This window comes from Lepisosteus oculatus, chromosome 4 (assembly GCF_040954835.1).
Source record: "Lepisosteus oculatus isolate fLepOcu1 chromosome 4, fLepOcu1.hap2, whole genome shotgun sequence".
In the NCBI taxonomy this organism is placed as follows: domain Eukaryota; kingdom Metazoa; phylum Chordata; class Actinopteri; order Semionotiformes; family Lepisosteidae; genus Lepisosteus; species Lepisosteus oculatus.
The window spans coordinates 31,143,893-31,167,338 of record NC_090699.1 but is presented as its reverse complement, the minus strand read 5'-3'; the positions used below and the strand labels follow the sequence as shown (position 1 = coordinate 31,167,338).

The following is a 23,446-nucleotide window of genomic DNA, read 5'->3' as shown; positions in this document are numbered from 1 at the left end:
TGTCCATGTTACAAGAAAGATATTGCTGAGAAGAGAAACCAGTTCCATTCCAACGCTTAAGGAAATGTCCTACACTGACAGGCTGAGGGAACTGAATATTTTTAGTCTCCCAGTGAAGAAGACTATGAGGTGACCTCATTCAAGTATTCATAATTTCCAAAGGAAGACAATGTTTTTCCTGCGAACATCCTCATTATCAACAGTGAAACACAAATAGGAACCACGCAGAAGTACAACATCTGATACAATATTATGCCAGATTTTGTTGCACTACTGTATTATACTTAGTTTTGACAGTACGTTTAAATATTAAGCTGTGGGACTCCAGACTGTGAGTTTGCACAAGTTATATTACTGAGAAAGGCTGACCAAACTGTCACCTCTGGGAGCTATAATAAAACCAAGAACCTATGCACACCTGCAAGAAAGCTTTCTTTATTTCCTTTCATTTACTCAGTTATTTATTATAAAAGAGCTACTTTATTTTTGGTAATAGACTTACTTTTTTTGTTGGCAGGTTGCACTTCATCAAGTCAGTCACCATCTTTGAAATTGGAACCTCAGGATTACTACAACTCCTTTAAATTGCCCCGGCAAACTGGCATTGGAAATTACTTATTAGAAAATTACAATCCTTCTGCACCTTATGACATTAGTAAAATGTACCCCTTACCTTCGGTCATGCCCAACGCAGGCATGGAAGCACTTTCCAAATTTCATCCCAGCTTTAGTGTCCCATATGGATGTCTTGGTTTACCTGCAAATCAAAACTTTGTTCCTCCCCTCCTGAAATACAACAGCTTGGGAAATGCAGTTAATGGCTACGCTGCCGGCCTTCCTGAACAGAAAAAGTTTAGGAACCAAAATTTAATAGCCAATCCCATGGGCACAGGGCAGAGTGAGATACATAGAAACTGGCAGACTCTGAAGACTGAACCCAACAAGAAGAACAGCAACTCCCTGCTGTCAAAGCACCCTCATGGAAGCACTCCTGAACTGTTCTGTTCCAAACCCCCTGAGGCACTTAGCAACCGACCCAACGGGTTTCACAGAGTTCAGTTTGCAGAGAAAGATCAGCATGGGCTTCTAGCCGAGCACATACAAGGGACACATAATGTCTGCAGGACCCCAGAAAGTCCAGCCCCCGAGGCTAAACCTGGGGAAGTGTGGTCGGACAGCGAACACAACTTCCTGGATGCTGATATTGGCGGAGTGGCTGTGGCTCCATCCCATGGTTCCATCCTGATCGAATGTGCCAGGAGGGAGCTCCACGCCACCACCCCCATTAAAAAGCCAAACCGGAGCCACCCCACCCGGATCTCTCTCGTCTTCTACCAGCACAAGAGCCTGAATGAGCCCAAGCACGGACTGGCGCTGTGGGAGGCCAAGATGGCGGAGCGGGCCAAGGAGAGAGAGGAGGAAGCGGAGAGGCTGGGCGGGGCGGAGGGCGGCCCCGCCAGGCCCAGGAACAAAAGGGCCAAGCCTGGCGGCGGCGCTGGCAAGGAGGAGGTCCGCCAGGAGGAGCGGGAGCTGCTTCAGATCCCCACTCGCAGGGCTCTGGCGATAACCAGGGATGGGGTGATCACCGTCTCGTCGTACGCCCTGACTCAAGTCACCGGCCCTTACAATCGCTGGGTGTGACATTTCCATCACTTTCAGGCTGCCTTACCTCAACGTTAGCTCGCATTCGATGGTGCTGTAAGATGAACACATTTTTAGACTTTCATTTGGTTGATTTTTTTATTTTTGTAATTTTCCTCATCTCAAATATCTTTAGGAAGAGGGTTTACTGTTTCATGGGATTTTAACTGTGAGTAGGAGGAGTACGTGTACATGTTTTTGATTTTAAAGAATGGTGCTCAGAGAAGATTTTAAAGATTTTTTTACGGTTTTTATATACAAGTTGAATGAAAATGTACAGACACAAAAACCTATTTATTCTGATCATCATCAAGGCTGTTTTTTACTTTTTCTCATAGGAGATTTATTTCTGGTGCTTCAATTATGCCTGTTTACTGCAATTTTACTGTATGTCAATGTGCGTTTGACTTGCAAATAGGAAAACTCTAGATTTGAATTTACATAGTGAAACATAAATTATGTACTTTTCTGGTTTTATTCATATTTTGCATTAACTTGTAGGGTAAAAGGCATCTGGTGCTGTTTTATATGAATTCTAACACAAATTCAACTATTTTTTATGGTGCCATTGTAGTAGGAACTTCCATTAAGAAATTAGCAAAAACCAACACAAAATTTAAAAACATTGCTGTTGCTAGGTTTGGTTATGAAAAAAGCTGTAGCATTGCATTAATTCTTCCTCCTTCAAATTTAATGTTTAAAGATTGAATATGGCATTAACTATGAAGGAAAGGTACACCATTTGTACTTGTTTGATTTGTTACATTTATTTGTTTTTAGCCTACTTAAATGAAATATTTAAAAGCACTTTTTATTTTTTTAATAACTTGAAAAAGTTCAACATCAGATTTGTATGGATGAAGATAGCAGGAATTGTGAATACTATGTATTTTAATAATTTGTGTTGTTAAAAAACCTCTGTAGTGCATTATTCATTATCCAAAGCCTTTTGTAGTACTTAACCACAGATATCTGATTATATTTCTCCTTTAAGGAGAAAATGCCTACCCCCAAATACTGATACTTTGAAAAGATGTGAAAATGGAGATCAGCATCTCCTGTAGAGGCAACATTGTCAACATTTCCCAGAAGATTGAAAAGTAAACTGATTTACAATGACTTATACCAGATGGCAGTGAAAGTCTATCACTCAGCCTGCAGAAAAATTAATCATCATTAATAATTTTGTTTTTCGGTTCATATTCTAACGATTTGGAGAAGACATTGAGGTGCGTAAATATGTCTACAAATTTTCTCATATTGATTACAAGAATTCTGCAAAAAGTTGAATTATTTATTACTGTGTTAATTACAAAAACTGTATATTAAAAAACGTCTCTCTTCACATTAATGCCTTAAATGTGGCAGTTGCACACAATGCCATCCTGGCATTAGAGCTGAAGACAGAGCCAGTAATGTGAGGTTCTTACATTCTGTCATCATGTCAGAACAAGAACACTGTGTTACAACCAAAACTGCAGCTAACAGAAAATCAGTGCTATCATTCTGAACTAAAAACTGGTGCTAAATACAGTTTTTTTTTTTTGTGGGGGTGGGGACGGGAGTAATTATGTTTTCCCACAAAACTATAGACTTTAACTGTACAATTTCAGTATTTTGTAAAACCATTTGGCACTGGCTAATGCAAAATCAGATATTCAATGAAAAATAAGTCTGGTGTAAAGTTAAAGGTGTATATTAGAAGGTTGTGAAAGCATGGCAGACATGGTAGACAGGAAGCATGGTAGACAGCAGAGTTTGTTTGCAGTATATTCTAGAAGCACAGCGTGTTGCCCAATACATGAAAATATTTTAGGTTTATTATTTCAAGATTATTGAAATTTACTGAATGCAGGATTAGAAACCATTTATATATCAACTGTTATATTTAAATTAATATATTTTAGCGTGTTGACGGATTTGTCACTCTAGTGCTATGAATTTCAGTCCAGTCAGTGAACAACGATGGGATGATAATGTGTGAATACTCTACAGAATTTCTCGTTCTGAAAAAAGCCCTTGCAAACATTTTCTGCTGTTGTCCACTTCCTTTAGATAGCCATGAAAGTCCCCTTCCCATCTCAAAACTGCATTTTGAACAAGGCAGTCTAAATTCCCTACACTGTGACACCTAAAATTGTCAGTAATGACAAAACAACAACCCTTATCCTCAATGTAAAGTACAGTACATGATAAAGATGATTTGTTAGGATTGTGTAGTATATTACCAAGCTAGAAAAGTCACAGGCAAGATGGTGTTACTTCTTCTACTTAAGTCAAGTAAGACTAACTGAGACACCCATACTGTATCTTCAAACTAGTCAATTTTGTCACACTGTAGTCAGTTTTTGCTTTGCTTTAAATAAAGCAGTAGGCTAATGAATGGCCTGTGGTAAACATTTGCCACCAGTGCACGTCAACCATGAGTCAAATCCAATAAAACCTCCTTCTTTCTTAAGTACTGTGACATTCCGCGGGGGCCTGCCCAGTGTGGAGGCAGAGCCCTGGTAGAAGGGCGACTCCTCACCTTTGTAGTCCCAGCTGTCCCGGCTTCTAGATGAGCCACAGCTGGGCAGGTCCTATAAAGGCACCCTGGACACCCTCCGACGGGACGGGCAGGGACACCCCCGGAAGGGGCAGTTTTACATCGACAGTCCTGAAGGGGATGCGCCCTAGTAAGGCATTCTTTTTCTTTTCGCCGGTCCCATCACATAGTTTCACACACACCTTTTTCACACAGAGCGATCTTGTTTTGTTGTTGCCTTGTGCACCGTGCTCTACCAGACTGGACCCCGTTAAATAGGGTCAGTCCAGTCGGGTCACCGCTGTGCTAGCAGTTTTTTTTTTTCCCCGGGCTGAACCCCGTTAAATAGGGTAAGCCCAGCCAGGAGGTCACGAGGCACAGCGGTACACCTTTCTTTTTGCCTTTTTGTGAGTTTTCCACTCTTTTTGTGTTACCTTTGGTCCCCGCTTGCCTCACACTGGTGCTTCCGTCCCCTGACGTGGGGCGTTGACTTTTTACCGGTGCTCGTCGCGGCGCCAGTTACTATACACTGTCACAAGACTAATGTTCCATCATTGAAGAACTGGCATCCCAGCCAATCTGGTGTGACAGGTTCTTACAGTTCTCTTCAGAAATGATTTAATTTGCATGTTGTCAGTTGCTTCTTTACGTGATAACAGTTCCACAGTTATCCAAGAGTATCTGAGGTCTACTGCATTTGCCTTTTGTCATCTAAATGACCTTAATTAAAGTCTTAATTAGAAAGCTGTGTGGCAGTACCTGCAAAAGTACTTGTTATACAACATCCCGTAGGGACCCCTATGTAAGCGCTATAGAACAATACCACATTTAAAAAGTATATTAGCTGATATTTAGATTCACTGTGTCACAGATCATGTAAATGAAAATGCATGATTTGTTAGAAGTGAAAGAAAAGCATGGCAGTATCTTGGCAGCTCAGCCCTTACTGACACCTGCAGTTGACACAGGGAGTCGCACCAGTTTGAGAATATCACTAGTGTCTTGGTTTCTGTTTTGAGGAGCCACCCAGATATGATTTTAAACAAACTTTTGGGGGTTTGACCACATATATATATGCATATGACCACTTATATGCAACCACCATATTACCATCATCAAGCCCTTAACTAAAAAATTTGAATGTATAATCATTTGATGAAATATCAACCTTAAGCCTTTTGAATGTAGTAAAAACTATAAAATTGGACATCGAATAATATCCTTTTACCCAAGTGAAAAGCAGATGCACTCCGCTAAACATCCTGATTATTTACATAGCTTTTGTTTGAAGACAAGTCATGTAGGTCATATACTTATTGTCCACAAAAGATGTGGCTAACCACCATTCATTATGTGCTGATTCTGTAATATGGCCCGTAGAATTGGATCAGTACATCTCCTTTGTCAGAATATATCTTAGAATCTGCTTAAAAACAAAGGGTGACAGTTACTATTAATAAAAGCTAACCTGAAACATGAAAAACACAATTATACCAATAACTTTGCATTATTAGGGTCTTCATGAGATGACTGGTCATTTTTTGTGTGTCATATTCACAGAGCTGTTGGAGGAAGTGTGGAGTTGGTAAACAGTGGAAGAGAAAACAGTGTTTTTTTTTTATTGGTCATACCTTGTCCTCTGACAGTTGAGAGCTTTCAATAACAATTTCAAAACTGCATTAGATTGTGGTTCTTAAAGGTGGATGGTGCACAAATTGAAATTATTTTCATGTAAATAAAACAAATCTAATAGTAAGAAAGGACCTGTTGCTAATAAAACTTGCATGGAAAATAAAATAGAAAGTCCTTTCCTGAAGACCCTGTAAACAGCACATAATAATCATGTGTATTAGATTGCTAATGTCACTGTAGTGAGCTATTTGTATTAATACTGTACATGAAAATATAAGATGAGTTATTTTTGTGTGTGCTAAAATTCTCTGCCACTTTTTGAATGCTCTTTAAAATTGAAATGACCACAAAATTTGTATTGAAGTATGTGTCAGACATAAAATGTTCAGTCTGTCTTTGTAATTAAAACTGAACTTTTGTGATGTCTTGTTAACAGAGATTTTAAAAGCCTTTACTTTTTTTGCAAAAAATGTTTTGCACACTCACCACAATATATTTAATATTGTATGCCCTTAGAGCTTTTGATCTGTAAACTGTACTCATATGTATTGATTGAGAGCACAATTTGAGGCAGCTATATTATGTTACAAGCAATGGCTAAGAAATGTCAAATTCCAGTGCTGTGCCATTGTTTGTAAGTAATGCTGCCAAAAATTGAAAATAACAGCAGCAACTTGTGGTGTGAAATCACAGAACAACAAAAATAAGTGGGGTACAGAGTTCTTCACCTAAACTGTAATCTTTGAGCTCTATCTTCAGTGTACTTCATTAAAATGAGTTATTTCAAAGTGGGTCTACATACAGGATAACTGATGGGTTCATCATATATTGTAAAGTTTCAGTATTTAATTGCCAAACTCAAAAATATCAATTCTGCATGGAAGTATATTTCCTGAAGTGAAAAGGCAAAACCTTTAAATATTTATAAATAATATCTTTCCTTTCATTGTTTCAGAAGCCTGTTTATATTTTCTAGAGCTTCTTCTGCTGAACAACGATAGTGGCACACGCCTCTAGCCTTTTGCCATCAGGGGAGATTTATGAACTATTAACACTTTTTTTCACTTGAGAAAAAGATGGGAAGGAACACATCTTTCGTGACCAAATAAAACAAATAACTAAAACAGGAATAAGAGAGATTACGAACACAACAAATGCTATTGGTTCCAATGCTCATTTGTTGGATTTGTTAATAACTCTTAGCATACTATTCTACATATTTTGAAATAAACCATTTTACATTTTTAATGTGCATTTGTGATTAGGATTAGTCAATGAAAAATATAAGCTTTCACCTTGACTCTGTTCCCAAGAATATTCTTAGGAGCATAAATAAATATTATTTGTAGGTTTAGCACAGTCAGGTCACTGGGCATTACCTTTATAAAACATCGCCAATCAATGGGAATAATCATTCTAATAGAGTAATTAACCAGAATCATAACATAAATCATTTTCAGAATGAACAACTTGCACAGTACTGTAATTCCAGCACACTGGTCCGTAACATTTTTTTATTTTTATGACTTCATCTGAAACTTTATTGGCCTGGCTTTGTGAAATGTGAGACAAGAGCTCAAATGTTAATAAGAGATGTAAAGGTTTCATAGATGTACAAGGGATTTAACAAATACAAGAGAGAAAGCTACAAACACAGGCTTTCATGGAAAAGGTTTTGATCAGAACAGATATGGTTAGCTATGTAAATAAAAGATATATACTCAAAACCAATGCCTAAAATGCAGAATAGAACAATATGACAAAGTCTTGTAACAAATTATGATTCTCAATATTGTCAATATTGACAATGATTGTTTACTATACTGGCTTATTTTGTGATTACACATGAAGGAGTGCCTCATAGAAACCCATCGGCAAATCAGTTAATGAAAGGCCTGGGTGCCTGTGACTGTAGACAAAATGTTCTATGGGATACGTCAGTAGATACTGAAGATAAAAGAACCCAAACCATTATTTACTGTGTGTAAGCTAGGATGCCTCTGTCAGTGCAAAGTGTAATTGAGGAGTGCATTCATTAAAAGTGTTGAGCTTTTTTGACTGCCTTTCTGCTAAAGAATCAGGGATACTTATACAGTAAGTGTGTGTTGATAGTTAGCTTTCTCAATATCTTTCAGGGAATAGGGCTAATCTGTTTTTTTTTCATTGTACATTTCAACTTTAAAATAATGAAATGCGTAAAATAAGCTTTTGTTTCTTTTGGAAATGTACATGATGGTACCCAAATAAGTTAAAATGAATAATTTGTCTACAAAAACATGGGTGGCATAATTGTTTAAAGAAAAAAGTTTCAAATTACATTTTAAGATTTATCCATTTCATATAATTTTCATAACAGAACATGCTTTTAATTGACTTGGGTTCTGGAAGTTCAATGTAGAACTGAATTGAGTTTTCAGTTTAATATGTTTGCCTTATATGTTGGTTCCTGGGGAATATGTTGTATCTTTTATATGAGTATGTTTTATTTCCATGTCCATGGACACTGATGTTGACGTATGATTAGAAGAAGGATAAGAAGACAGTAGCCTTCAGTCTGTTATCTGTATCATACAGACACGGTTAGAAAAAGAACCAACAGGGAGGAGACGATCGCAATTCAATGTCCAAATTAGAAAACACATGTGTTTCCTTTGGTTTACACTGTAATCCTGTGCCGGAGAAAGTTGTGACAGAACTTTTTATTTATATTTTACTTTGGCTTTTACAGTTTAAGAAAGATGGATTATTAATCAAATAACAGCACAGCAGGTATTGCATAGGAACTATTAAAGGCTGATTCCATGCAGTGCAAGGCTTCAGTTGTTGAGACTTCAGGTGTGCCTGGTGCATGTAAAGATCACCCCATCATCCAGGTGGATGCTGCACATTGGTGGTGGTGGAGGGGAGTCCCCATTGCCTGTAAAGCGCTTTGAGTGGAGTGTCCAGAAAAGTGCTATATAAGTGTAAGCAATTATTATTATTATTATTATTATTATTATTATTATTATTATTAAAGTTGAGCTGAGTTCCAAGGCTCAAAATAGCTGAAACGTCATGTGTCTCTTTTCTGTTTTTATGCTGGGAATTAACCTTTACTTGTTCCTTTGCAGCCAATGCATGCTGACACAGATCCCCAGTCAAATAAGTTGTAGATAGACCCATCTTCTATACTGTTCTATACATCAAACTGAAAAAGCATTTATAACTAAATAGCCCTCTACATGTGAGGGAATGTATATACATTTTTAAGAGGCTTACATTCACCGTAATGCATTTTGTGTTGCCCCAAAAGTTAGGCCTAATGTAATCTGGATCTTCTTTTCTTCTTGCTTTTATTCTTTGTAATTTGTTTTTAATTTGCGGATGTGTGTTTTTGCTAGCTTTACTTGAAGACATCTGAGTTGTACCTGTGTGTAACTTGAAACCTGTCCTAAAACAACGGGAATGAACACCAGCTTTGTTAATGTTTAAGGTTCTTGTAGGAACATGGATTGTAATAAGTAGGGATTAGTCACAATGTTAGCTTTTTTCCATGTGAAAATGACTGTTGTATATTCTTGAGTTTTACTTTGTTATATGGTGTAGTCACCCTTCGGGACTTGTTGAAATAAAATACTGTACATAAACATTAGTTAAATATCAGTTTTACAGACTTGAAAACAAAATCCTAAATAATTTTACCATTCCTAAAATTCTGCCTTATGGGCAATTTTAAAATAAAGATATATTTATATTTTGCATTTGATCTGTGTTTAGTGAATTTGTGTACACATACAGCTGGAAAGCATGTTTAGTTAATGTACTTATGATTCGCACACTTCTTTGATGCTACTGCTTATTACAAAACTAGTCACTATGTTAATTGTCAGTTATCAATTAACCACTAATATCTAAGGCTTTGTTGACAATAACTCACATAGGAATGACCAATATACTTGGCTTATCATCCATTAATAGTGATTCATTTAGACATATGACTTGTGCATAAATTATTTATGCCCCTCAAAGAAATGGGCCTTATTGTTTGTGTTATGTAACTTCTGTAGTACCAATGATGAAACCTTCTTTGACATTTTGAGATTCTGAGAAGTCCTATCTCAAAACCTAGAAGTTGTTTTTTAAACCATAAGATACAGTACATTTGCATCCCAAAGATGTTCTCTTTCTAAGCTTCTGTGTGAACAGGAAATTATTATTTTGTCAAAAACACCAATCAGACTAAAACTCTTAGCAATGAGTGTACATGAACTGGCACTGGACAGTTGGATCCCCCACTGTAGATATTTCAGCACGATAATGTACATTATTAACCTCCAGCCTACAGACAAATGACTTCCACTGTGGCCAGGAGCACTGACTACTACTAATACTGTAGTCTAAGGGCACTTTTTGTTTTTTCGTTTGAAGCTGTATGCTTACAAATAATACAAAAAGGTGATGTTAATACTACATATTTGCCTTCCATCTCTGTTGGGAATAAAGAGTTGAACGTTGCCAAAGGAGGAAGTGAGGGCCAGTTTGTCAGAAATTCGCAAGCCCTCAGTTACAGTTCATCTGGTCTGTTTGTGGTTGATCTGATGAATGCCTACGTTCTCTTGAGCATTCCGGAAGGCCAAATGAATGTTTAAAAGTCTGAGTCGACTTTCTCAATTAACTTAAAATAGTGTTTAGATTGTGACCTCATCAGATGCTTTTGGACCTTGTGTCAGGAAACCGTGCAGTTCAAGACTTGCTAGCTTGTGAAACCCACTGCTTTAGAAACTCTTTCAGAAAATCAGTCGTATTTTAAACCACCCCATATAGAGAGATTTGCCGACCAGCATTTCCAGTTTGTTTAATTTGTTGTCCATTGCGTGATATGTGAACATAATCTGTTGTTCAGTGAGTTTCTCTTCCTATTATGATTTGCATTTTTATAAGACTAGATTTTCTCGATCATATTTCTCGTTTTCTTAATTCGTCAATATTGCAAAACAATAACTTGAAATAATAATATCTGAATACCACACAAGATGCAAAATAAGTAAAATAATAAAGGTGTGAATCTAAAAAATCCACTAGTCTATAGGACAATGTTAAATGAATACATACATCTTATCGTAACCTTTATACAACCTTGACCGAAATGCTGACCACTGGCCATGCAATGAATGAGTCAAAGGGCATTTGGCTCTCGCGATAACGCTACTTCTCGTCTACGTACTACAAGTTTGACCTCAGCTGCCTGCCGTAGGAATCCCTAGTGGTAGCGTGACGCGCCAGGCCGAGTGGACAGTAGCGTTTTTTGCAAGGCAAGATGGCGACCTCGGAGCCGGTAAGCTGGGATGGAGATTCGGGACTCTGATGTTGTAAACGAATGGAAATATGTGGTATTAAACATCTAGAGGTTCGGTATAGTGTGTTATAAATATTTGGGGTTCTGTTAAAAGAGTTTTGATGGAGCGGGAGTGGCGTTGGCGATGCACCCTGGTTTGCAGCATGTTCAGTACCCAGAATGCTAGGGTGAAATGAGAGGGTTAGTAAGGAACTCGTTTAGTTTCAGAGTCTAGACAATATTTGTCGGTTCGGTTCCTAGCAATTATTTTTCAGTGATGGATTTGGGAATAGAACGAATTTTAGGGTGAAATACCTTTTTTTAAATTCGTACAGATCTTTCCGGCGGAGCTTTTCTTTTTCTGGCCGATTTGAGTAGAAACCAAGACACGTGTGTTGAATGAATTGCAAAGATCAGGCATCCAGAAACGAAATTATATCCGTTTTATCTTAGTGGTTTCATGATACAGCCCAATTCTGTCGTGGACGACTGGGTTTTTTTTTACTTGTACTTGAAAGTCTGGAAGGCTGTGTAGATACCGGTCTTAGATGCCACATCACAAGCTTGCTTTTCAATATGTTGGATACTACGTACAGTAAAACGACCGCATAGCACAAATCAATTAAAGCATACTTCTTTGGATTTGAACTGGAGTGTGTCAAGGTGATTTTTTTTGGTGTTCTAGATAATGCGCAGCGTAATTCTGATAGGAGCTTTTTTGTTTTAAAGTGAAATCTAGTGACACTATTCTAGAAGAACCTTTTCATTTAAAGTCAAATACTGAATCACGTCGTCAACGGAATTTAAGTTTTGTATATTCTTGCTTTACAATTTTTTTTAGATAATCCTGCATTGACATTGAGCTCTTTATCTGGACGTTGATTTCGGCTGAGTCATTTATGTATATTATTTTTCAATGGGAGGAACAGGCCTAATTTTTTGGGAGATTATCGACTGTATCATCTACAGTGACGTAGTTTTTCTGGCTGTTTTCGATTTATTTCAAAATGTGCTAACTTTTGTTTCCTGTTCTCTTTAAGCAGCGTGGACCTGAAGCTGAAGAGACTTCTACTGAAACCTCTTCTGCAGTTACAAGTCCAGATCAGTACATTAAACATCCTTTGCAAAACAGGTAGCTTTTTTTCTGGATACTTCAGATATGCTTAAAACCGATAAGATCAGCGTGAGTTTGAGATAATATTCACTGTGATCTGGTGGAAATTCCAGTGTATTGTGAATGTTAAAATTTCACCCTTCTTGGGTGTTTTCTTGTTAAAGCTATTTTAAAAATGCTGATGGAAGCTGAGCTCAAATTTGCATTTTGGTTCTCTTTTTATGCTGTATAGCTTGTTTGATGTCACACAAAAGATCTTGCATGGTTGAATATAGCATAAAAATGACTGAAGGTTTATTGCAAGGTCATCAATTAAAGTCACCATCCAGAACACAAGTCCCGTTTGATACAAAGACCTGTGCAGTTTGGCAAACAATGAAATGGACCTTGTTTTGTGATTATAAGAATAACAAACAAGAGAGGTCTACTCTCTGCTTATTTAGGGTGGTAGTGAGTGGGTAGCTAACTGATCCTGGGCTCTCATCCAGCCCTTTCTTTAACCTGAGCCCTGGGCATCTGCAACATGGCTGGGCAGCTTGCTCCCGATTCTCCCATTCATTTTCTTGTGCACTTGGAATGTGATGTTACACTGCTTGCATGATGGGGTATCATAGATTGTCATCACTTTGAATTTGGCTTGTGTAAATTTGTGTAATTTGGCTGAATTTACACTTTTTTGTAAACCCTGAATGCAGAGTTTCTAGTTTAGTGGTAAACAGAGAGAACTTTCGTCTCTCTGGTGATTTAAACTTAATGTACAGAGTACTTGATAGTGCTCACTATGTCTGAAATGTCCATGTTTTTAGTTGGGGAGGTTACGTAATATTTTAAATTATCAGCAATATTTAAATTTAGCATGTTATTTAAAATGCGGATGGTCGGTAAGGATTGTACAGATCAGTTGCAGATAATGTAAGATACAAGTGTTGATCAGAAGCTGGTGTTTCCAGTGGGAGTAGTTACCTCTCAGAGCTGTCTTGCCATTTGACTTGTATGTTAGAGCTGAATGACAACCCAAAGAAATTGTACTCTTGTCAACGTACACTAGAACATGTCTAGATTTAAAACCTACCACAACATCATACAGGGCTGTTTACATACTGTTTGTGCTGAGCAAAGTTATAATACAAAAATAGAGATAAGTAAGAAATTGCATACCATGTAGAGCCTTTAAACAAATTTATCTGGGAATAACAGAAATAGGTATTAACTGAATTTTAATGTCAGTGTACATGGTAAAACTAAATTGAGTGCATAGGTTTAATAGAATGTCTTCTGCCATATTAAAGAATAGAGCTTGTAGACAATGGTGCTATTGTGACAAGGCTGACAGCATTTCTATTACTTTCTACAGAGCTCAGCACAATGTGTAGAATGTCTACATTCTAGAAAGTGCAGAATAAAGACCTTTTTTCTTTTTAGTCTGGCTGATTTTTGTTTGAGAGTTTTGCATGATGGTCTGGTTTTACATCTTTCGGCCAGTATGATTTGAATCGAGTAATAGTTTATCCATTCCCACATACAGCAGATGCCCTGAATGTACTAAAGAAGCACAGCAATGTGTTCTTTTAGGCAGGGTGAAACAAAATAGCCTTAACGTTGGAAGGGTTGCCAATGACAGGAGTCTCTTTTGACAATCTGTGTCAATTTGTTTATTAATACCGAGATATTTCCAGGATGCCTTTTGAACCTCAAAGTATTGAAGAAATTCCCTTTTCAGTTCCTGAATTCTCCTTTAGCCCTGCCTTAGTGTCCAAAGTGCTGTCAGTTTTCTCATTGATTCATAAAGACTTAAATGTGGAAAAAGCATGGAGCAGTAAGATTCTGTGGTCTTCCCAGACATAAAGCCCATGTCCTCAAGATGACCAAAACGCAGTGAAATGCCGTTTCTGGCAATTGTCGTGGGTTTTTCCAAAACGGTTAAGCCATGATGCCTAATCTGAGTCACAGCTATTTTGCTTAAGTCTTTCTTATATTGCTTTGTGTGATCAGAGTCCATCTCCTTGTTCATTCAGCGTCACGCTTGGGGGCCGTGACCTAGCAAGTGCAGTTTGCCCAATACTTGTGTTCACTCAGGAAACCACGACGCGGGATCTGAATAGGTCCTGGAAATAAGAATTTGCAGAACATGTGATTGTAATTGTTTGGGTTTTGTTTGTGGGAGGGGGGCAGAGCTTTACATGTAAGGATATGTTTTTTCATTCTTTTACAGATGGGCCCTTTGGTATTTCAAAAATGACAAAAGCAAAAGTTGGACAGAAAATTTGCGACTCATTGCCAAGTTTGACACAGTGGAAGACTTCTGGGCGTAAGTAATTTGTGTGCCTGATGGCTGTTCGCATTAGCTGTGCCACTGCTTAAGTAAACTGTTTTTTAAACACGAGTTATAAGGGTGGTCTAGGTAATGTGGAGTAAAGCATCATTTTGGTTTATATTGTATAACTGGCAAACAGTCAATACAAATGCACTCTGAATAGATATCTTTAAATCAATATCTATGTTCTGAAGAGCCCTCATATTTTCAAAGTTCCTATTTTGGACTCTTCATTTCTTAACACTCCTTAACACTTAACATTCATTTTTATCATTTTTATAAAAATATTCCTTTTGTTTTCTGGAAGGGTGCCTACTGAGGTGCTGTGGGTTATGTTTTCTTTTATGGGTCTCACCAGAGGAAGGGGCAAGCATAAAAGCAAAATAGCCTGTACCTCGAATTTCCTTTTTTAATGTTAAGACTTATGATTCCAATCATCTGATGTGTAAATTTACATATTGAAATTGTAAATAATGAAAAGATCAGCAAAGTCATCTTTTGTGATTTAATTACATAGACTGTGAATCCCTGTTGTGCACCTGGGGGTAGGTTAATTATCGAGCCAGGATAACAGAACTAAGACTAGACAACCTAATTGTTTAGATTGTACAGCAACAGGAAAAAGCTTTAGTAAGGAAGATAATTCTGTGGTAATGTTTATTTTAACTCATTCCTCCTCTGGTAGGCAAGAGAATGTGTGGCGATAGAAGGGGCTGAGAGTTCATCTGCCATCTTAGAACAACATTAACATTGTTCTTGAGCAGCCAGGTTCTGTTTTGTGTTCACACAAAACAGACTGCGAAATCTGATTTTTGTCCTTTTTGTTTTTTAATGCGTGCAAGTTCACAAATTACATATTAGTCACTGGTTGCTGAACCCAGCCACAGCCTTCCCGCTTTCGTAAATAACCGTTTTGCTGCTGTTGCTGCAGTTATTTGTTGGTAGCTAAAATCAAACATACTACCTGTCTTGGATCCCATTTAAAGCTTGCTTCTCTGCTTTTGTCTATTTGTACACTCATCAGGTCCCTGAAATCTGGTCTAGGTAGCTGTTGGCTTACTCTTCTGCTTTCACACCTTTCACATCACTCCAAAGTACACAAGTGCCATAATATTTTTATTTTGCTCTAGTTTCAGTGCTGCAGAAAATCCTATGCACACCTTAATCTTAACCAAATTATATTTAAATGTTCTTGCAAAATTTCTTAAATGAACAATGGCACAAAGAGCAATTGTTTTACCTAAAGAGCATTACACAGATAAAGGAAATATACCCTTGAGATGTTCCTAACATAACCTTCAGATGACACCTTTTAGGTCAAATAACGCCAAAATCTCATCTTGTATCTAAAGACATCTTTTTAACCGGGTGTTAGTACTGAAACGGCCCATTTTTTATCCTTAAGGATTTAGGTGCAGCTTTTTATAGTGATAGATACACCATCCTCCTGGATCAGATGTTGAATTACCTGGAGATCAGGAGCATTGTGCCATTGTTGGGATGGCTGCTATCGGGGTACTTGGAGCAATTTTCTCAATCTTAATTATGATATTGTTTCACTCACTCAGGGACAGTTTAAAGTTCTGTGCTGGGCTGTTTTCCATTTAGTGTTTACATGTTGCCTCTTGGTCAGAAGAGGTGCCTTCGACTTGAATGTCACTGCTGTGCTGATGATGCTCATTTACTTGCAGACGAAATTGGATACTACTGCTGAGATTTCTATACTTAGCTGATGTTGGTAAATTACCATAAAATTCTGTCTGATAATAACATGGGTGAAACTGTCTTAAACTAATCTGTGTCAAGACTGAGATTCTCAGTCTTGCAGCAAAGTGTGTGACTTCAGTGTTTTTTTTTCTGAAATCAAATCTTTGATGGACGTTGGAAGCCCTGGTGTTATTTGCGCCCAGGATTTTCATTTGAAGATTGTTAGGAACATCTCAAGAGTATAGTTCCTTAATCTGTGTAACACTGTTTAGGTAAAGCAGTTGGCTCTGTTTACCTGATGCTTGGATAATGCTTTGTCTTGACATCTGTGGCTTGTGTGGTGATTGGCTTCAGCACATAACTGGTGCTCACAGGCTGCTGTGAAATTGAGAAAGGATTTGAAGGTTCTGCTCTCTTATAAGGCACTGAATAGTCTAGCTCCAGATTGTTTTAAGGATTTCTTGTGCGGATACACTCCAGCTCTTAATCGGAGATCTGCTGATTCAGACCGTCTTGCACTGCTGAAGACCTGGCTGTGCAGAAAGGACACTAGAGCCTGCTCTTGTGCAGCTCGACATCTGGGAATTCTAGCGTTTGTTGATTTTTGTACATATGCCTTTTCTCTATTTTTATATTGTGTGTTATTGTACAACTGAATACTTTAAAATTCTTTCCACACAACTGTAGGATTAGGATCCACCTTCTCATGTGGGCATTGACTAGCCTGTTGTGAAGTCTTCACAGCGCCTTGAATCTTTGTCCTTCTCATTTGGTTACAAATCTTTCTTGATGGCCAAGTGCTTTGTTTCCTCACCTTCTTCCATTGTCCCATTGCCCCCAGGCTCACCAGCGAGGTGTTCACATGTGTTCTTAAGCAGTTCTGCATATCTGGTTGTGAAGTGCCACTTTATAGCTCGTCTCGGGAGCTTTGTGATGGCTTTGCAGTGCTTGTCAGTTTGTTTCATAGAGCTCTCTTTTCTAAAAGCAGTCAGTGAGTAGCACAGCAAAACAGAATAACAGGTTGGATAGACAGGGGTGGACATGCTATTTAGACCAGGGTAGCTGTTGAACTAGTAACATTATTAGGATCAATATGATTGCAGTCCACTTTCTACAGTATAGATGAGGTTTGAAATCACAAAATTTCAAACAAATAGCACTGGTATATATTTGTGTAATTTCTATAGTTTTTAGCATTTCTTTACAAAATGTTTAAGACTTAATACCATAAACTTACTTTTAAGTGTTTTAGTTCTGGGTGAAGAGTTTGCAATTGTTGTGTTTATCTGAGTATTGTTAAAGAGGTAAACATCTCTTTCCTTATCTAAGCATTTACCATTTTTTCTTAATTCCTGTTCTATATGTAACACATCACATTAATACTGGACATTATTGATATTTGATTTGCAATCTGAGATTAAGAAATATTTTGTCTCCTTTAGGTTATACAATCACATACAGCAACCAAGTAAGCTTGGATTTGGATGTGACTATTGTTTATTTAAGGTAAGACATGAATTGTCCTGGGAAATCCATGGTCACCTATGGTCCCAATTTGTAGTTTTGATGTGGTTTGAGGAAATTAATCTTCCAAAAAACAGACTGGGTAAATGTGTGTTTTTTTATTTTTGTTAACCATTTTAGAAGACTTAAGATGTTTTGGAATTTCTTCAACTCTTTGCCTCATCACTTTCAGCTGTTATGTTCAAAATGGCCCAGACTACAACGTGCAGTACTGTCAGGAATGTTTGACCATCTTCGCAGTTTTTTTTTAAATTTGGAATAAAATAGCCAAACTGTTTATTTTTGTGATTTAGTCATGTTATGATGTGTATATATGATATATGATTCCAAGAGCATGCTTTTCTTGTTATTCTTGAAAGTGACATGAGTTTCTCAAGCTTTTGCTGGCAAATTGAGTTCTAATAGTGCAAAGTGTTATTCCCCTACATTCGATTACAGAAGGGTTTAGGCCACTTGTATGTGATAATGCTGTTACAAGTGGGTGTCGACTTCATCATTCAGGATGGAATAAAACCAATGTGGGAAGATGACCGAAATAAACTTGGTGGCAGGTGGTTGATGACACTTGGCAAACAGCAGAGACATAATGACTTAGACCGCTACTGGATGGAGACCGTAAGTGTCTTAATAAATTCCCGTCTTCTATTGTCAAAGTCTTGATTCGTTTTTTGAACAAATAGTCTGTGGAGGTTTCACTTTGGATTTTTTTTGTTATTTTGTAGTTGTTATGCTTAATCGGCGAATCGTTTGATGAAGCTAGTGATGATGTTTGTGGTGCTGTTGTCAACGTTAGACCTAAAGGTGACAAGATATCCATCTGGACAGGAAACTGCCAAAATAAGGAAGCCATCATGACTATAGGGTAAGTATATTAAATAAATGCCAAAAAACGTTTAATTGTCTTCATTTTAGAGCCTTATCAAATTAACTGTCTTGACAACAGTTTTATGACCCAATAAATCTATATCGTAAAGCTTTGATGGAGTTTAATTTCCCACATTTTCACTTTTTTTCCAAGATGCTTTAATTTACAAGAAACTTGTTCTATATTCACAGGGGACTTCATTTAAATGTTTTGTTTATAATTGTTACGCATAGATCTAGAGTTAATTTCTTGCTTAATGAAGAACTACTAAAGATGTAGTGCAGAACAGTGCGTTTTGATTCAATTCTAATTCACCACTAGATGGCAACTGTGTACTGAGCTTGCTAAGAGTTAGCACCTATGTGACCTGAACCACGTATTTACGAATGGCAGATTGTTACCAGTAGGGGTATTTTTTTGTTTAGGATTTTGGTTCTGAAATATAAAATGGCGAAAAGGGTGCTTTTAAAACAGCATGAAGCAAATTGTTCACAAAATATAGAATCTCAAAGGCTTGTGAATATGAAAAGCTTTATGATCTTATTGACTGTAAGCACCATTGTAAGAGATGAATGTGGGTTCAAATCCAAGGTTAGGCACTGCTGTTGTATCTATGGCACTTCATTCAGTTTGCTCTAGTAAAATGCCCACCTGTATAACTGGGTACAAGTACAAGTTGCTTTGGATAAATGACAACCTAATTTGTTTTTTTTAATATACCTTTTCTTAAGTGTTCTAGCAACACTTATGACTGAGAGCACATAAAAAGATTTACATAACATTTTTTGGATGAGTGGCATGCTCCACAGTTATATAGGGCAGGTTAAGTGATTTACAAACTCCAGTGGCTCGTTTTTAAACTAATTTTGTAACTGTCTCTCATTTTAAAACTATTTTTGAAGTTAGACATTTGAAGTTTCAGAAAGAAATGACTGAAGTTCACTTTTATCTTCATATTTGTTAACCTTGCAATGTGGACTTCATGTCCAGTTTCAATTAATTGATTTCTGCTGTGTACTTTTCTCTATTACAGGCAACAATACAAAGAGCGTTTGAATGTTCCCAATAAAGCCCTGCTTGGCTATCAGTCTCATGATGACACCTCTAGCAAAAGTGGATCCACGACAAAGAACATGTATACAGTTTGAAGAAGGCTTGGATTAAAATTTCTGTAGGTTTATAAAATTATCCATCTGCATCATATTAATACTTTGGGTTGTCAACTACTGTAGTGTCATTTTTTTAACATTTGTAAATGTTCAATAATATAAATTCACAAATGAAAGGCGGTATTTTTCAGTAATAATTGGCTGGCAGCCATTGAAATATCCCTGTACAGATCACAAGGTATTGGGTTGTTTTGCTCTAGGGTATAAAAGGCCTGCATCAGAGGCAGTGAATAAAACTAGAAAATGTATATTAAACTATAGATTTTTAGTGTACAACTAATATCTAGTTACAGGAAAAAGGTTGTAAAGCTTATATAACCTTTCTCTGTAATGTTTTGCTTTTCTCAAACTCTATATGACCTCCGCTAAATGTTCTAAAATGGTTATAACCAGAATAATTGAGCCAGTGCCATTTTACTTCATTAAGCAATTCTAAAATTTTAAAATCCTTTCTGGCAGACAGTGTTGAAAATGAGAAGTATTAACGGCTATGCCTGCAGTATGAAAAATGACATTAACAGACCTTAGCTGTGACTCTGTAAGGCTGGAACTGAACTCCAAACTAAATTAAAATTTCAGCCATGCTGAACTAGTACTCTTGCTTGTAGGGTTATATATTTTGGATCTTTGTTCTTCAGAATTATTTATGGCATAATCATTGCTGTGGAACTTTAGTTGGAGGACCGACATGAAATTGTGGTCCTTGTTTTTGATTTCTGACAAAGTTGGCAATGTGAACTACTGCTTATAGAAGAAATGTTTTATACAATATAAAATACAGAACATACCTGGATACTCCTCCTTTTAAGTGTGCTTTTCACAATTTGTTTCTAATTGATATTGCTTGTTTACACTACTTCTGGGTGAATGCAAAAGTAAGTTCATTGTGAATTATTTTGCTCTTCTTGTACTTTGATTTTTGCTTCTGTAATTCCAGGGTGTATATTAAATTCTTTAAAGTAAAAGTTAATTGCTTTACTAAAACATTTGATTCAGTACACTGCATTTAAAAATACATCTTTTGTTAGTTCTTCTCTTTGTAAAATGTATTTTAAGTTTCTATCCCATGCTGTATACGTCATTCACAGTAGAGACTGTGATGAGTGAGTGTTCATCACTTTTGAAGTTAATTTGCATTTGTTTACACCTTCCATTCCCAAGTGCAGTTCTTCACAAAGGGGATATATCTTTGTTCTTTTAAGCTGTAGCAAAAGTGCACTGATAACAGGTATGCAACTCATTTTTATTCTTCACAATAAGTTAAAGGAAAGCATAGCCATATAACTACAAGAGTAAATAGTATATCTTTGACTAAACTCATATAGACCACACTGATGGATGTATTCAGGTTACTTTTGCTTTGTTTGGGTTTTAATGGTAAGGTCCATGGCTGCACTCATTTAATTTGTATTGTGAGAAACAGTCATAGAACTTATTCTTGTTAGAGGAAGGTGGTCAGAAGTTCCCAAGTAGCAGTGTTTAATTGTTAGTGCTGCAAAGCCTGGGGGTGGGCTGATGATTGTTAGGCCACTGCACAGGTATCCCCCCCCATGTGAATTAGTTGAGTAAACAGTAAAGACAGAGATGGCTGCCACTCCCCCCTCAGATGGTAATTGCTAGAGTCAAAGTGGTATGTGGTTATGTGTAAAATGATGGTTCTCAGTATGTTGCATGGTTTTTATCTTTCTCTTGCTTTTATGGGGGTTGAAGTCTAATAACTGCAAATTGGGTTGTCATAAATCAATATTCAATGACCGTTGTCAAAACATGATTTTGTATTGTGTATATATTGCTCTAGTTTCTGAAACACTGCTCTATGATGCTGTAGAGCAAATGTTGCTGAAGACTCTGCTACTATGTTTTAGGGTATAAAAGTATTCAAATGTTTCTTGAGTAACATTACTGTTACTTTGATACAAAAATAAGTAAACTCCGTAAATGTTTTTCTCACATAAAAATACTAAATAATAAAGTACAAAAGTATCTCTTGGCAATACTCAAGTATTAGAAATTAATGAGTAGCCTTTCTTTCTGCTGTTTTGTCTTTATTTAGCTATTTTCAACTAATATTCCCAACCTTTTATTGACAGTACTGATGTTGCCAACACAACGTGTGAGACTGTTTTAAGAATCTTTCAATTAAATTCTTCTGGAAAAAAAGTGAAAATAGTTCTGTTTACCTTCAAACAAATGTTTCCCACAAAAAAAGGTCTCTTGGAGTTTATAACATAAAATCAGTGACTTGTCCCATTGTTTTCAAGACATTTAACACATCACACCGTTTGGTAAAATCTTTTAGAATGGGTTCGTGATGTTTTTTGGGTCCTGATCAGAGCTGTCAGCAGCAAACTTATTGAGATTTCTGTTTTCTCTTATCTTTAGTGTAGATTTTATATAGTATGGGGGGGTGAGACAGTCCCATGGTGATCTAGTGGAAGTGTAGTGAATCTGTCTGACCTGAAACCTGTTTAAGAAGTAGTCTAGGACCCATCTCATCACATTGTTTAACTTGAAGTTCTTTGAGACTTTCTGTGTTAACAAGAGTGGTTGTTGGCCTGGCAGTCTTTGGAATTTCAATAGATTTCTACAGGGAGGGGGATTTGTAATTTGATGGACAGCATAACAATCTCCACAAGGTGGCAGAACTCTTTCACACACATTATCTGGACCTGCATTAAGTATCCTGTAATGTTTACACACCTCTGTGTTAATTTTTGTAAACTCTCTGGATGCTGGGAGATCAGCATTATTATCTGACATGGTTAGGGGTTTTAATTCAAACACTTCAGCTCTTCGAAGACCTGTGCTTTGGGGGTGTTGCTGGATGGAGATTTAAAAAAATAAAATGGTCTGTATTTGGGCTTCAGAATAGTATATCACGAAAGCAAGCACTCTTTTACCAAATCAAAATCCCAGCCTATGTACACATCAATATCCCAGGTGGGAAAAGGGAATGAACATGCTTCTGGGAAATATAGTGGAGTAAAAGTACTAAACCAACGTACTCGAGTACAGATATCGGGGAAAATCTACTTAAGTGGTGTATCAAAGTACAGTCGCTATAGTTTAATTCACACCCCCAGATGTAAGTTTTCTAGATGGTCCTTCAGCTCCTTTATTCGCTTTAGTTATTGAGAAACCAAAATCGCTCACAAACAAACATTGCAAGGTAGTTTCATATATTACCTTCTATATTTATTTACTTCTATTCAATATCCTTTGATCTTACTCATTCCCTGTGGAGGTAAAGACGCACCAAAAAAGTGATGCCCTTTTTTGAATGATAATGATGTAATACTCTAAGCTAAGGCAACATGGTAGTGTGGTGCTTAGTAGTTCTGCCTCATAGCTTCAGTCATGGGTAAGAATTGGGCCTGGGTACTGGTTTTTGTGGTGTTTTTGCTGGGTGCTCTATTTCCCTCTCGCCACCCAAAGGGGTGCTTCTTAGTTTAATTGGATGTTTTAAGCTGTCCCCTTGTGGTCACCCCACCACATTCATGATACTCTTGCGAGCAGAGTGGCTGCGATTCTCTCTCTCCCGTTTACAGGGTTGGGGACTATGCAGTGTCAGTAGCAGCTTGTTTTCACAATGGTATCTACTTTAAGATTGTGAACAGTACCAGAGGTTTTTTTTTGCTGTAG

At 37.2% G+C, this 23,446-nt stretch overlaps 2 protein-coding genes across 7 annotated transcripts in view; both read left to right on the top strand.

The window, feature by feature from the left end:
* Positions 1–9,537, top strand: part of tet1 (tet methylcytosine dioxygenase 1) — a 52,934-nt gene extending 43,397 nt beyond the window's left edge. For all 3 annotated transcript variants that reach the window (XM_015346985.2, XM_015346984.2, XM_015346986.2), the window contains one exon: positions 518–9,537. In XM_015346985.2, coding sequence (XP_015202471.2) covers positions 518–1,641 — 1,124 coding nt within the window. In that variant the 3' untranslated portion in view covers positions 1,642–9,537. The remainder of the gene's footprint in view (positions 1–517) is intronic.
* Positions 9,538–11,004: 1,467 nt separating this feature from the next.
* Positions 11,005–21,800, top strand: eif4e1c (eukaryotic translation initiation factor 4E family member 1c). 4 transcript variants are annotated; one of them, XM_006630444.3, is made up of 7 exons: positions 11,005–11,111; positions 12,155–12,243; positions 14,438–14,533; positions 17,689–17,752; positions 18,272–18,385; positions 18,493–18,632; positions 19,669–21,800. In XM_006630444.3, exons 1-7 carry the CDS (start codon positions 11,094–11,096, stop codon positions 19,781–19,783), a joined length of 636 nt encoding a protein of 211 aa, XP_006630507.1. In that variant the 5' UTR covers positions 11,005–11,093; the 3' UTR covers positions 19,784–21,800. The 4 variants fall into 4 exon arrangements, with proteins under 4 accessions (XP_006630507.1, XP_015202457.1, XP_015202456.1 ...); XM_015346971.2 differs by having other exon boundaries at positions 11,006–11,111; positions 12,152–12,243; XM_015346970.2 differs by having other exon boundaries at positions 11,108–11,183.
* Positions 21,801–23,446: the final 1,646 nt, after the last annotated feature.